The 15,743-nt window shown below is 55.9% G+C and overlaps 1 protein-coding gene across 2 annotated transcripts in view; it reads left to right on the top strand.

The window, feature by feature from the left end:
- Nucleotides 1-10,390, top strand: part of Wnt7b (Wnt family member 7B) — a 45,843-nt gene extending 35,453 nt beyond the window's left edge. For both annotated transcript variants that reach the window (XM_031351804.1, XM_031351795.1), the window contains exons 3-4: nucleotides 2,867-3,138; nucleotides 7,994-10,390. In XM_031351804.1, coding sequence (XP_031207664.1) covers nucleotides 2,867-3,138; nucleotides 7,994-8,473 — 752 coding nt within the window. In that variant the 3' untranslated portion in view covers nucleotides 8,474-10,390. The remainder of the gene's footprint in view (nucleotides 1-2,866; nucleotides 3,139-7,993) is intronic.
- The last annotated feature ends 5,353 nt before the right edge of the window (nucleotides 10,391-15,743 follow it).

The raw sequence follows: 15,743 nt of genomic DNA, 5'->3' as shown, positions 1-15,743 counted from the left end.
GCTGTCTGTCCCAATAGCAGAATTGCACAGTCATTTGAATTTTCTAGACCCCTGCACTGGTACTCACTAGGAAATCAGGTTGGCCTCCATAGACCCCCCTGATCCAGGGATTAGCCACTGTCTAGCCGCCCCCTCCCACCCTCCTTCCCCCATACGCACCCTAAAGACCCTCACCTCAACCCAAGAAACTTCGCCTGGGTGCTGGGGGTCTCCCCCTTCTTGTGTCCTCTCCCACAGCTACAGGCTGTATATGAGCCAAACTGGGAAGCAGAATGGGTCCCAGAGACCTAGGCTCGGGCCCTTAGCCAGCCCCTTACCGGCCTGTCTAGGCTTTCTACCATGGTCAGGTTCAAATCCCACCTCAGCCGTTAATGCCCAGTGTTCTGTACCCTCTCCATGCTTCAGTCTCCTCTGGGAAATGGGAGTGAAGCTGCCTCATCTCATTATCATGAGCATTCTGTAAGACCAGGGGATGGTCAGAAAGGAGCGGGACGCACGGTGGAAGCGCCGAGGATGCCACTGTGCTGCTTTTGAAAGGTTCAGAATCCCATCTCGTGTGTGTGTGTGTGTGTGTGTGTGTGTGTGTGTGTAGTCCCAGTGAACTCTGCTGTGTCTGGGTCTTGTGGTGTCTTGCCAGCCACTGTGCTCCCTAGAAACTTGTGCACACCCCACACACAACACAGCATGCATACCACACCTTACAGCCCTGCCCATATCACATACAGAACTGCCCGGTTCCCTAAGAGCAGCAGCACATGCCTCCACACCCTACCTCAACACACACCATGAGTCGGCCTATGCCCCTATAAGATTTCCTGCACTCAAGATGTTCCTTCTACCAGGGAGCCTTCCTGACTCCACCCCACAGGAACAGGTGAGGGTGTCCTCTAGGGTCCTGAGTTCTATGCTCCACGTAGAACTTACAGAACCCCTCCCTGGAATGGCCCCCTCCATTACCCCTCAACAGCTGGTCAGACCACTTTGCCAGCTTCTCTTAGAGTCTTGGTGACCTAATTTAGACCCAGGGATGTGGATTCCTGCACCTGCCCAGTCTCTGCTCTATCCCAGGGCTCCTGGTCAGCCTCTACCAGTACAGGGATAAGGCAAGCAACTCTGGGTCCTCTGAGAACAGTGCTGGACACACAGGATTGTGCAAAGTCCATTGGGCTTAGGGACTATCTCCATTCTCTCCTATCTTGTGTGATAAATGGAGCCCAGAGCCCACAGACCCTGGGAATGTATTCTGGCAAGAGGGGTTCCTGGGGGGGGGGGTGGAGATGGCCCAGCAGCGCAGCAGAGCAAAGCAGAGGCAACTATATGCTTGAGACAATTGTCCTCACCTGAGGGTAGAGGGTCCCCCAATGATCTCCCCCTGAGAAGGAAGATACTTTCTGGTATGCCCCAGCTGCCTGGGGGGTAGCTAGGTGGGCTTAGGCTAGGCCTAGAGGTGGTTCTTGATGTGGCTTATGGACCTGGCTTGACTCTGACCTGTTCTTCTGTAGTGGTGGGTCACAGCAGACACAGCCTCAGATAGTAGAGCCTGCAGTCAGGTACCCAGGACAGACTGGGACAGGCAGGTGCTGGCATGAGACCTTGCTAAGGCTGGGCCTTCTTTTTTGTTTGTTTGTTTGTTTGTTTGAGACAGGGTTTCTCTGTGTAGTCCCGGCTGTCCTGGAACTCACTCTGTAGACCAGGCTGGCCTCGAACTCAGAAATCCGTCTGCCTCTGCCTCCCAAGTGCTGGGATTAAAGGCGAGCGCCACCACCGCCCGAAACTGGGCCTTCTTTTCTACCGCCCTCACCACATCTGACCATAGTCCCTGCTGTCCGAAGATGAAATGGTAGGGAGACACTCACTGGGGCTTACCCTAGGTTCCTGGGGTGGCCTTCACGAGCCTGCTGGGCAACCACCACACTACCATGAGCTGGAATCCTGAAGGAAACAGGGTGAACAGGGAGGGACCCAAGTAACAAGTCTGAGATGGAAGGCTTGCAGCTTGGGGCTGTGGAAGATAAAACGGAGCAGGTCTCACGCCCTTCAGAGGCCTTTGGACCTACAAGGATCTAGGGAGCCCCCTGTAAGGCTAAGCTGGTGGACAGGGTCCTCATTGGCTCTATCCTGAGAAGCCTGCCTAGCAGAACAGGCATTAAGGCCAGGCCTCGAGAGGGGAAGACAGTTCTACCTCAAAGACCAGTACATCTACAGGGGGTGTGAGCCACACCCAGAAGGCTCAAGTTATCATCCCTGACAGAGGATGAGGAGAGGGCTGAGGAGGCCAGGCAGGTGTCAGCAGGGGTAGGGTGGGGGAGTGGCCTCCCTTTCTAGCTCTGTGGGTCATGGGTTTGGTTCTGCAGGGGAGGAGTGAGGATGCTGGGGTGGAGGGATGTCCAGCCTTGACCACACTTGGAAAGACCCAGGGGGTGGCTGGAAGGGGAGACTTGGGAGGCCAACGCCTAGAATGTAATGGAAATGAGGAGAGGGAGAGAGAGACAGAGGGGGTGGGGGTGGAGAAAAGTGTTTCTGAGCTGTGAGGGGTTCCAGCTGAGGACAGAGCCTGTACTTCCTCATGGCCCAGAATACCACCTTCTGCCCCGAAGACAAATGACCTCTCCCTTGAGAACAGGGAGACAGTAGAAGACAGTGGTATGAGCTGCAGGTCATTGCAGATACAATCAAATGCCTTTACTATATCCGTCAGGGTGGGACTCATCAGCCCCGCATCAGTGAGCTGCAAGCTCAGAGAGGGCAGGTGCTGAGCCTCAGGCCACACAGCAGGTGGGCTCCACCCCCCACCCCCATCCCTGTGACCACCCGGCTCAGAACCTCAAGGCCTCAGCACCCATGCCTGTTGTCTCTCTCTCCACAGGGAGTCGAGAGGCTGCCTTCACCTACGCCATCACCGCAGCGGGAGTGGCACATGCCGTCACCGCCGCCTGCAGCCAGGGCAATCTGAGCAACTGTGGCTGTGACCGGGAGAAGCAAGGCTACTACAACCAGGCAGAAGGCTGGAAGTGGGGGGGCTGCTCAGCTGACGTCCGCTACGGCATTGACTTTTCCCGGCGCTTCGTGGATGCTCGTGAGATCAAAAAGAACGCCCGGCGCCTCATGAACCTTCACAACAATGAGGCAGGCAGAAAGGTAGCGCGGGTGGGCGTGCTGGGGGTAGGGGGGCGTGTGGGCATGGTGGGCATGCAGATATGGTGGGCCTAGGGGCATGGTATCTGCCTACAGAAGTACTTGGACTGGATCCTCTTTGTCACCTCTGTATCTCTCTGCAGCCCTTCATGCTCTTTGTACAGGCCCAGGTTTGGACATGTGGGACCAGTTTCTGTGTAGAGTATGACTTGGGCCTGGCTGGGGACCTGCAGGTGATCAAGGCCCCTGGGCCAAAATAGCCTGCATTCCTGGTTCTGAAAGCTAATCAACAACAACAAAAACCAAACCGAAACAAAAGAAACAAAAACTCAGACAAAGATTATTATCTTAAGATGGGCAGGTACAGTCATCTGGGGATGCTTGTGGAATGGCCAGGTTTGCATATCGGTGGGATAGCATGAGGCCTATAAGGCAGGAAAATCAGGCCAGGACACACTAGGGAAGAAGTCAGGGTGAGCCCAGCCACCACAGGGAGATGAAGGTCCCAGATACTGAGCTTGGAGGAGCGGCTGCTACCGCGGCGGCAAGATGGCCGGAGATAGGGCAGTCAGCCGAGCAGAACATGGGCTGGCTCTGGCTCCTTCGTTCTAGGGGCTGCACCCATGCCTGCAGGGCCTAGGGGCTTCTTGAATGAATTGCTTTTTCAGGCAAAGAAGTGTTGATGAGTCTCTCCACCTCAGGGTATATGGCTGAGACCAGATCCTCATTCATTCATTCTGTTCATTCATTCATTCATTCACTCTGCCTTCCTTTTTTTTTTTTTTTTTTTTTTTTAAGGGGCCAGGCAGTAGAGAGGAATCCAACTGGCTAGGGGTTCTGGAATCACCTAAGGGTATAAAGAGCCTGGGAGTCCAGGGGAAGGGACAGGGTCTTCCTGGAGGAAGCCGTATAGGAGTAGGTTTTTGAAGGACAAGCACACTGATCTTAGGGAATGGCTGGAAGTGATTCCAGCCAATGGGAGCAGGAGGGGTGGATGAGTCAGGCCCAAGGAAGCTGGAGCTGGTGTAGGACAGGAAGAGGGTTGATGTGGGGTGTCCATCGGGGGCAGCTAAATCATGATGGCAAAGATATAAGGAGAGAATGGTCCCATGGCCTCCAGTGGGTTCCCAGAGAACCCCCACATCTGCAGGCAAAGACCAATTCATAGCACATGACTCAAGCCCGCCTGCCAGGGAAGAAAGACAAGGCTGGACCCTCATAAGAGCCCCTCGAGTCTCTCCGGTGGCTTGTTTCTTAGCAGATTTTTTTTTTTCTCTTGGAAAGAGTTCTCTGTTCCCAGTTTGCAGATAAGGACAGTGAGCCCCAGGGCAAGCTGCTGCACAGCTGTCCAAGTAACCCCTGCCGCCTGAGTTCTGGTCACTGCTCACTAAGACAAGGAGTCCAGGCAAAGGGCCATCTGAGGACCAGCTAGGTTATCTCCAGTTTGGGTCTGGGGTTGCTTTGGCAAAGAGGTATAAGGGGTTAAAGCGGGAATGGCCATGGAAAGATGGGTTGGTAATGGGACTAGGGACGAAAATCAAGGGTAAGAGGTGAGCTCTGGCAGGTGTTGGCTGATCGGATAAGGGATTACAAACAGCTCAGACGCCATCCTAGGGGTTTAAAGGAAAGCAGTGCTGTGAATGAAGCTGAGGAATAGACCCCGGAGAGCAGGATAGGTGGAGGCTAGGAGCCGTGGGAAAAGGCTGTTACAGTCTCAGTGGTACCCAGGCGCGGCAGTGCATGCATGCACTGAGGCTGGCATAGATTGCGAGTTTTAGGCTAGCCTGAGTGACACAATGGACTGGGGGTGAGATGGGCTAAGCTCAGAGCCCAATTCACCATGGCCACCAACCTGGCCCTGCTTCACCTCCCCAGAGACGTCATGGGCTGTGCTGGTCATTAAAGAGAGTTGTCCCCTGGCGTCTGGGCAGAAAGACGGATCCCAAAGGATACTCAGAAGTGAAGGGGCTTGGTCAGTAGTTTTGCCTCTTTGTGGTCCCCATGACAGTTTGGAGCAAGGGCAATGGTGTGTGTGTGTGTGTGTGTGTGTGTGTGTGTGTGTGTGTGTGTGTGGAATGGCTGCCTGAGAGAGTGGAATCTATAGTTTTTTTTCCTCTATCCAGACAGGGTGGCAGCCAGGGCTGTTTCTATGGGAGGGTCAGGTGCTGAGCTCAGGCCAGCACAGGGGTCCTCCGGCTGATACCCATCAGGCATGGCTGACCTATCAGCTGACCACAGAGCATGTCCTGGCCAAGGGCTCCTGACAGTGGTGCTGCACGGGCTTATTCCAGTTGTTTGGATCTGGGGAGGAAACCCATGGTGTGCCCAGGGTGTGGCTGCTGCTCTGAGGCCAGCGAGACCCACAGCCATTCCCCAGCCCAGACCTCAGCTGCTCTCAGGCTAAATGTGAGGCACCTTCCCCATCCAGGCCTGCCTTGCTAGGAGAGAGGAATCCCAGACATCCTCTGGGCTGTCCGACTTTCTCCAGAAAGACTTTGGTTCCCAGCCCGATGACTCCCCTAGCCTGGTCTAAAAGAGTCCTGCTCCAAAACCCTGGATGTCCGCCATGTCAGCCCTTCCCTTGACGGAGTTGACAGCACTCCGGTGTGTATGGGAGAGAGGGGAACGAGGCACACAGATCTGCAGAGCCGACAGCCTCAGCCCAGCCCCTCAGGCAGGAGGCCCCTACTGCAACCTCCAGGTGTCTCCTGGGCGCCTGGGCTGGTCTCAGTGCCCCAAGCTCCTGGCTGTCCCTGGCGCCACGACTGCTGTGGCTCTCATGGCAGAGAGCTCTGGAGAAGGAAACGGCACATTCTTGAATCCTGTGATCACTTCCCGGCGAGGCTCCAGCTCAGGGGACCCAGCCAAGCGAGGATTCGGCCCCTCACTCTGCAAACACTTGCCCAATCAACTTCATCTGCCCTTGTCACCAGCAGGGCTGTGCAGGGCTGAGGATCTGATGTCCTCAGGCAGGCGGGGGTAGAAGATTCCGGATGGGGCTCAGGAGCTATGGCCTGGGTGAGGGGTGTCCAGCAGGTCTCGGTGACACTGGTAGCTGACTACTGGATTGCTTGGTCCCAACCTGGTCCCCCACTGGTCTCGGCCATTGGAGGAGAGTTGTCAGCCAGGCCCCGAGTGACCGGCTGCTCTAGCTAGCTGCTAAGCAGGTGGCCAGGGCAGAGGACTTAGCAAGCTGGAAGAAGAGTAGGCAGAAGCATAGCCAAGCAAAGCAGAATCAGAGGCAGGAGAGTCACCAGGATGGATGAGGGATGGGGGGTGTAGGAAATAGATCCCAAGTCTTACTCTGGCCCTATTCTCAGGCCTTTCTGGCCCACTCTGCCTGCTACTCCCACTTTCTTCCATAGGAAACCTGGGCCAGTCCTACCTCAGCCCCTCCCCATTCCTGCCCAGCTTCACTAGTCCTTGCCCCGGCCATCATTCACTTAGCTGGAAAACAGTAATGGGGATACCGGCCCAGGGTCTACCCATCAATGAGGGGCACACAGCCCCATCTCCCCCTGAATGCTCAGTGGCACTGTTGTATCTTTTGGTAGGCCCTTTTGGAATGCTCAGTGAGCTCCTACCCTGTCATCAACACCCAGCATAAAGCATCACCTCCTCCAGGAAGCCCCCCAGGGTACCATCACCCCTGCTGAGTTTGAGCTTCCACAGGCCCTGGGAGTCACAAGCAAATCTGTTTCCTCCTTTCTTTGTTTCTTTATTGCTTTCTTTTTTTAGAAGGGGGTTTCTCTGCTTAGCCATGGCTGGCCTGGAATTTGCTCTGTAAATCAGGCTGACCTCCAACTCAGAGCTCCACCTGCCTCTGCCTCCTGAGTGCTGGGATTAAAGGTGTGTGTGTGGTGGGGGAGGGGTGCACGGCTACCAGCTCTTTCTCTTTCTTACACTGGACCATGTGCCCCAGAGATTCTCTGTGAGGCCCAGGGAAGGTGTTGAGGCCGAGGCAGTCTCTGTGGGTGGGTATTCCTTTCCCTCATGTTTTCATTCGTTCATTCATTCATTCATTCATTCACTTGCGGAAGCTTTTTGTCTAGAGCAGAGCTGGGGGCTGACAAGAGGTGTCCTTGACAGTGGGTTCCAGCCTGAGGGTGGAGCTAGAGGCCAAATGCCGGAAGTCCCAGGCTGTGGATGGAGGTGGGGCCAGTGAAGTAGGGACAGCTGACAAATAGCCCCTCAGCAGCCACAGGGCAGCAGCTAACAGTGAGTCCCCATCTTTCATCATGCCGGCTGGCAGGGCTCTTTCGATCTGGGTAAATGAGTACCCGGGGTCAGGGCTGGCTCTGGGAACTGGCCTTCCCCGGGTGAGAGAGAGGCCCAAGGAAAACACAGGGTTGCACCCATCCCGGGCCCTCATGCCGCTGGGAGAAAGAACAACAACCGGCTAGGCCTGGCTGTCGGCTTCCCAGAGGATGGCACGACTGGGCCTCGCTGACCCGTGCCCTCACCCTCCCGGTTCCCTCCATCACTGGCACGCCAGGCTGTCATTAAGCAACTGGCTGTTAAGCTCTGACTGCATGCCAGCCCCTGCACCAGGCGTGAGGGCGGTCGCAGGGAGATAGAGACCTGGAAAGCCTGTGCTTATTAATCACCTGCTGTTGCCAGGCCTCTCCCAGCACAGCGTCCCTACCTGCTGCCCTGCAAGTGGCCCCGGTCCCATTTCCTCATTAGGGCTGGATTTAACCAAAGTCTGATCAAATACACCACCCTCTACAGAGCGCGCACACACGGGAACCCATTCTTAGCAGCTCAAATGAATGAGCTCAGAGAGGAGACCCGGGGAATTCTGGATGGCACCCAGGCTCTTCCATTCCCTGCTGAGCCTCTACTCTGTCTCCTGTAGGTTCTGGAAGACCGCATGAAGCTGGAATGTAAGTGTCACGGTGTGTCAGGCTCCTGTACCACCAAAACCTGCTGGACCACGCTGCCCAAGTTCCGCGAGGTGGGTCACCTGCTCAAGGAGAAGTACAACGCAGCCGTGCAGGTGGAGGTGGTGCGAGCCAGCCGCCTGCGCCAGCCCACCTTCCTGCGCATCAAGCAGCTGCGCAGCTACCAGAAGCCTATGGAGACGGACCTGGTGTACATCGAGAAGTCGCCCAACTACTGCGAGGAGGACGCGGCCACGGGCAGCGTGGGCACACAGGGCCGCCTGTGCAACCGCACCTCGCCGGGGGCCGACGGCTGTGACACCATGTGCTGCGGCCGCGGCTACAACACGCACCAGTACACCAAGGTGTGGCAGTGCAACTGCAAATTCCACTGGTGTTGCTTCGTCAAGTGCAACACGTGCAGCGAGCGCACCGAGGTCTTCACCTGCAAGTGAGGCTCCCGCGCAGGCGCGCTTGGCGCCTGCCTACCCTGCGGCCCTCGCCATTTTGCACATCCTTTTTTGCTTCCGGAGCTGCCAGCTGCGGTCACTGGAGGGTGACGATAGGGGTGGGAAGCTTGAGATACTCCAGGCCGCTTCCTACCTGCTCTGTCCCCACCCAGCATCCAAGGTCAACGCAACGGTGGTCTGGTACCCAATGGAGACAAATCCCTTTTCTTCTCTTGGGGAAAATGAACCTCAAAGCGACCACGAGACTCAGAGGGTCACCTCCCTGCCTGGTGACTGGACACAGAAAGGTCACAGCCACCAGTCACATTCAAAACTGTTTCCTGGGCAGTTTCCTGGCGGCCCTGGGCAGTGTGGATGGATGTTGACCAAATTATTTATGTTTTCTTAGCATCAGATGAGTACTCGGTACTAACGACTGGGTAGCCAGACCTAACCCTATTTGAGGATGCCCCACCACCATCTCCTTTCCTTCACTTCTCCTGGCCCCTCCCTGCAGGGTCCTCTGCTCCTTTGCAGAACTCAAGGATGTCAGAGTTGGCATGGAGGCTGGCTGGTGGGGGGACTTGGTGGCCCTACAAGGCCTGAGATGGCTGCAGAGGACAGCCCATCTTCCATTCCATTTGGAGACTGACATGCAGATCAAATGTGGCTTGTGTCAGGCTCCAGGCATGCCTCTTCCTCGCCCTGGTCCTTCACCCTCCCAGCCAACCTCCACCTCCAGTTTACAAACTCCCTTCTCCTCTGGAGCCGACCTGACACCCAGGACTGCCCCACAGGTTCAGGAGAGGTCAGGGACAGTTGCCCCACATGACAGATGGACAGAGGGCAATCTGAAGATTTACTGGAGACCCCACGGCTCTGTGAAATATACCACCCTCCCCCTCCAGCCCAACTCTGGAAGTTGCCAGGGTGATGGGAGGCTGCACCGCCCCCCCCCTTCAGTACCTTGGAGTTTGTCCTTCTCCTCTGATCCTGATGCCAGAGAACTGGCATCCAGAATTTAGGGCTGTAGCTGCCAGACCCCCTGCCTAGTGTCCACTGATACCTGCTTGAGGGTCCTTATATTGTGAGGACATGGGACCCTCCAACAGGGGTCTGTGGAAGGCTTAATGTCCCATTTCCTCAGGCCCTTCCAGATGGGGACATAAGAACTCAGGCCTGGGCGTGTCTCACCCTTTCCTCCACAACACATGGCAGGATGAGGAACTGTCAGGGCTGATAATACAACTGCCCAGAGCCTGCCCCACACTAAGATGTTTCATAGCAGAGGTCCATGGGAATGTGGGGTTTGGTGGCCACCAAGCCAGGTGGCCTGGACATTGACCTGGGGAAAGTGACCCCTGTTTGCCCTTGCCTTGCATCCAGCTGTGTGTCCCTATCATGTCAGGATGTTCCAAGCCTCTGGACACCCTGATCCTAGCCCCATCTCCTCACCCCAAGTCCAGGGATACCCATGTCCAAAACCCAGTGTCCCCTGTGAGGAGCCTGGTTAACTTATATTGTTATATAGCGTCCCCTGTCTGTCATGTCTCTTAAGTTATTGTGACCTACACTGGGTACCGGAGGGGATGGGGGATGGCTTCAGCTGCCATCCCCCAAGCCAGGCTCCTCCTTCTGCTTGAAACAGACCCTCGGGGGGCCCCTGATGCCACCGAGGCATTCGCACTGTCCCTGGGCTGCCAGGCACCTGCGCCTGCACGCGGTCAGCCGCAGACCTTGCCTTGGGGGAGAGAGGTGGTTAGTGGACCCAGGCAGGGCACTGGCTGTCCCAATGCTGTGTGCTGGGGTGGAGGTGGCCGGGCACCACATGTCCTTGAAGTGCCCTACTTCTGATGGGCTGTGTTCCTGCCTCCTCTGGAGGGGAGCACTTAGCCCTAATAAAAGCTGGAATCAGAAAAGCAAGTGCGTGTGACTGTCTCCATGGGACAGCCCTGCAGTTCTTACCCTGAGGGTGGGGACACACACTGCCCACTGAGGCCCACTTTAGGCTTTCCCATTTCCTTCACCCCTTCTGCTGGCTAAGGGGCCAGCTTCCCTCCATCCCATGCTTGAGGCTCCCTGCCAGGCTCAGCTGGAGCTATCAGGCTTGCCTGCCTCTAGCAGCCCTGGGTATGAGCCTATACATAGACCTTGAAGTTTCTGTGGATACTACAGGATTCAGACTGCGGGGACCAAAGGCCTAATGGTCTGCTGCCCAGGAACTAACCACAGGTCTGGGCCCAATATGCCCTCAGCTGGAGGTGGGATACAAGGGCCTGTCTCTGCTTCCCTTCAGACTCCTAGGCCTGAGGACCTGGGGTCTCCCCAGCTGTTTGTGGTAAACTTCTAGGACTTCTCTTGTTTTCACAGGGCCTGAGTCTAGAGTCCCTAGGGGCTCACAACCCCGACTGCTTGCCTGGCCACAGCCTGTGGTGACCATGCACTGCCTACGGAGAATGGCATCCTACCCAGGGTCAGAAGGCATGTGGCGGGGCCGGTTTGGCCACTGCCCGTTGTTCCCGGGGAAGCCTGGCATTGGGTCGAACTTCTAGCCGTGTGCTCCCTACTAGGCACCCACAGAACATGCCTTAGATCCAAGTCTCCCAGAGGGGCCTCCAGCTGTGCTTTTTAAAGGGGGGGTACATCCCTCTCGGGACAGGCAAAACCCTGCATCTGATCCTTGTTCCTTCCCGATGCACAGAGATGATCCTCATTGAGGCATGGCCTCAGTCTCTCCATCAGAGAGCAAGAGGTAGCCCAAGGCTGGGGCTTGATGATGGGTAGGTTGGGTCTGGGGCCCAGGCCAGGGCTGGGCAGGCTGGCAGGAGGCCCTAGGTCCCCATGAGGCACTCATCAAATCCCCAGTGGCGGCTGCAGCGGAGCTCAGGGTCCGGCTACTCCCACAGGGCCAGGAATGAGGAAGGAGCCCTGAGAATGCCCTGGCCCGGGTGCCCAGACTGTACTTATTTCTTGGCTGTGATTCAATCCCAACCTGGCCTCCCAGAGCCAGTGCATGCATCCTTGGGGGCCCTGCCTGAGGCATGGAGTCCACACTGCCCGGCCTGGCCCCAGGCCCTACCTTAAGGCACTGTGAGAGCGTTGGCCAGGTATCCCCAGTGGCTTTGTGCTATCCTTCAAATGACACCTCTTTCCCCTGAGCTCTAGTCACCCCCTGTAGCTTGCTGGGTGCTGCCTACCTCAGGCCTTCCCTCTCTGCATACCTAGTACTTCCCTTCTTAGAGCAACCTGCCTTCTGTACCCCAAGGATACAGGCAACAGGGATCACATGGACCCCAAAAGAGACTTGGGGACACAGTCACTGAGGAGACTGGAGCCGTAGGAAGAGACAGCCTGCTTACCCCTCCCACCTCTGCTCCTTCATGTCTGCAGTCTTGCCATGGCTAAGCTGAGCTCCGACCTCCTAGGCTTCCAGTCATGCACCCTATTCCCCACTCCAAGTGCTACCCACAGTTCCAGGCTAGGAGGAAGCCCAGGAAGAGGAGTTCACAGGGAGTGAAGGGAAGCCTGCAGGGAGCAGGAGGTACCTAACAGATCTTCCCTACTCGGGTGTCAGAAGACAGATGCTCCATGGTTCCAACCCTCAGTCTCCCTCTTCCTCCATCCAAGGACACCTTGACCATGTGTGCGGTGGCCCTGCCAGCTCAGGGCTACCTGCATGCTTCCTGTTCCACACTAGGTTCCATTGGGACATTCTTTCTCCTGCTGTCTCCCATCTCATATCTACATCCTCCTTCCCAGGTTGCCTGAGCAAGCTCAATCCCTTGTTTTCACTCTTGCCCCATGGGTTGGCAAAGAGGTACCACGCCCTCCGCACACCCGGGCTCATTCCTCATAAGCCCAGAAGTCTACTGAAGATGGAGCACACCCCCCAAAGCTAGGCCTTTTGGAGGTAGTCTACTGCTACCCACGACCTTCATGACACCCCATTCCCGTGCAAGCTCTCATTTACAAATGGGTTGGCCAAGATCCAGGAATTCTGGGGGAACATTTGGTGAGAGCCAGAGCCAGGGTTTAAACCCAGGTCTGCTGGGGTCTTCTTTCCCCCCAAACCATATTCTCCCATCTGGAGAGATGCAAGCAGAAGGATATCCTCTGAGACCACACAATGGGAGAGGAGTGGCTGAGGAGAAAGGCCAAGAAGAGCATCTCTAAGAACAGAGCAAAAAGTCTGGGTTAAGACACAGCAAGCAAGATCTGGGTTAGATCTCTCAGTGAACTGGAGAGAGCTCAAGATGGGGTAGCTGTGGATCACCTTCTCTAATGAAGGGAGGAAGAGGAGGCATTCTGGTGAGTGGGTGGGTGTGTCTGGGGCCTGGTGTGCGGAGGAGGCAGAGGCTAAGGGGGACGTGAGAGGTGAACGGAAATGTGTCTAACAGGAAATCAGGAGTACCTGAGCAGAATGATTCCCAAGTCTCTACCACAGGACAGGACTCCAACTGATGTCAGTGGAGACCTTCAACCCTACACCTCTCTCCTTCTCCTTAGTCTCCAACTGGGACTAGACCTGTTTGTTCATCAGGTCCTTGAAGTTGAAGAACCCTATGACTGAGGGTCACTGAACTGAGTATCCCAGGACAGAACTCAAGGCCAGGGTCCTGGGGAGCCGTAGGTTTGGTGTTACAGCAATGGCCAGGAACGGACCTAAGAGGCAGGATGGCTGAAGACCCTGGTGAGGGGCTAAGCTGGCCTGCCCCCACCTCCAGACACAGGTGTTGCATGTTGGAGGGGGCACTGCCTAGTGTCTGCTTTCATTGGGCCATTACCTTAGTGAGCCCCACTGGAGCCCCACGCTCACAGCCTTTGAAAAAGGCTGCAGGTAGGGGATTGAGTGTTCTCTCACTCCACCTACAGGAGGCTCAGCGGGAGGGCAGCAGGGCTGGCTCTTCTCCAGGGGCCAGAAACAGATGTCCTTCCTAGACAGCTGGTCCCTCCTGGATGACCAGCCTGCTCACCTGAGACCCGAGGGTGACTTAAGGACCCTGATCTTTTGACGAACCCTGTAAAGAGCCATGGCTGAACCCCCGAAAGCCCTTGGCATGAGCTACCTGGGGCCCAGTCCCCATCTCCCCTCAGAAGCTGTGCTGGCCTCGCACCACTACCACAGAGCAGGCTAGGGCCTTTGGCCCTTCTCTGGCCTCTGGATCCTGGGCTCCAGCTTTTCCTGTGGGACACAGCATCCATGCTGTCTCAGGTCTTACAAGGTCTTTGGTTCCAGAGTTGGATGGACCACAGTGAGGGCTCAGAGCTGAGTCTGAGATGGGCCTTTCCCCAAACTCAGAGAGCCTCAGGCTGGGGGAAGGCAATCACAGTGTTCCACGAGAGGGCAGAGCCTCCTACAGCAGCAAGGAGAGTGGACATGGAGCTAAGAAGGGGTCTGCAATGCTTCCAGAGGCGGAGGCCAGAAACACAAGTGCAAAGAGAAAAGGATGGGAGAAGAGAGAAGGGAAAAAGAAGGCCCGAGGAACTGAGGTGAACTGAGAGTCAGTAGAGTGGGGGTGGGGTGGAGTTTGGAGAGTGAGCGAGCTACTCTGAGCTGAGGGAGTTCTAGAAAGTTCCATGAGTATAGAAAGAAGCCTAGCTTTTTGAGTCCCATAAACTAAGATTCGTCAGAAAGGTGGGGGCAGGCCACTACCTGCATCCCCTGGTAGCTTGCAAATTTGGTGACCCCCTGGACAAATAGCTGGCTTCCACTGTCCTATAACCCCAGGCTGCCTATAAGCTGCCGTTGTTAACAGAGAATGGTGTCTATAGTCCAAGGGTGACTTCGAGGGTGAGGGCCCCAGGGCTGAGGGCTGGGCTGGTGTATTCTGAGGGGTTTAGCCGGTGTTCTCCAAGGATTCACAGACCTTAAAGACACTCCGAAAGAGGCCTTCCTGCTGCTCTTTGGGTCTCAGTTTCTATGCCCAAGGGGGCCTTTGCTTGCCCTGAGTATCTCATTAACTTAGGGAGGACTATCTGAACTTGGTGGAGCACCACCCCTTCTTCCCCTTTATACTAACAAGGCCACTGTCAAAAGTGGTAAGCTCATTGTCAACCAAGCTGAAGGATGCATTTGTACCTACCAGCCCACTGACGGCCTGACACAGAAGGGGTCACCCACTCCCACTTCCCCTTCTTAGTTCTCAGACAAGAGAGATTGATTCCATCTCAGTGACAAATACTGTGGAAGGATGGTAACCACAGGGACAGTTGAGTCCCTGGGACATCACGGGAACAGGGCATACCTCAGCAGGGAGTGGCACTGCCTCATGTTAAGGTCCCGTTCTATGCGGAAGGAAAGTGACAGCAGGGGCTGTAGGTGCCTCTCATCTTGGGGATGTTGGAATGGACCAGGAGATCTAGTCAGGGACTGACGATGACCTCTGGCTACCATTCCTAGGTCTTCTGAGCCTGAAGGAGCACACCCCTTGTCACCAGAGGAATTCAAGCATAGTTTGCTCTCCACAGAAGGGGAGAGATGTTCTGAGGTCCCGTGAGGGTGTGTGCTCAGGCCCAAGTTGTCAGCAATCTCATTTTTATGGCAGAAAAGGGCTTGGGGCTTAATCTCTGAGGTTAGGGAGACAGTGCTGAGAGGCTCTGGGGAAATCAGCCTAACCATGACCCCTGGCCCCTGGCCTTGACCCAGCAAGTTTGCTAGGCACCAAAACTCCTTGCCTTCCCTTTATCCATGATCCCACGGAGTCAGAGTGCAGCTCGGACAGTATTCTGGAGACCCAGAAAGCCCAGGTAGCATGAGGAGGGGCAGCCAGTGTAGGTCAGCATTGCCAGGAACCTAGGGGCTGATGGTTATGTAGAACTCGGAGGGCTGGAGACAGGGTGCAAACTTGTGGCTGAGCATATGCCTGGAGGAGATAAGGGGGTAGGGGGCAGATGGCATACCAGGCAGAGGAACTGGGTAGGTTGGGAAGGGGACTGGTAGATACGCAGTTAGAGGACAGGAAGTTCCAGCTCAAGGCTTGGCCTTTTCTCCTAGTGGCTGGACTTTAAGGGGAAGAGAGTGAGCTGGGGCCTTTCAGCTCTTCAGGAGAGGTATAAGAGGGTGGTTAGACAGCAGGGAGAGAGTGGAGTCAGTGCGGTGGCTCAGGTGTGGTGCAGCCACAGGGGATACAGTGGGATTCCATGCATATTTTGCAGGCAGAGCAATTTCCTAGAGCCATGTAGGCAGGTCCTGGAAGAAAGAGTTCCAGAGAGGACAAAGTCAGAGGAAGCTGATGGTAAACCTGGCCTAGGCTGGCTCCCCAGCTGTCACTCAGAT

The sequence above is a fragment of the Mastomys coucha genome, unplaced genomic scaffold (genome assembly GCF_008632895.1).
Source record: "Mastomys coucha isolate ucsf_1 unplaced genomic scaffold, UCSF_Mcou_1 pScaffold11, whole genome shotgun sequence".
NCBI lineage: Eukaryota > Metazoa > Chordata > Mammalia > Rodentia > Muridae > Mastomys > Mastomys coucha.
The sequence above is the reverse complement of the archived record's forward strand: the minus strand, read 5'-3'. Positions and strand labels throughout refer to the sequence as shown.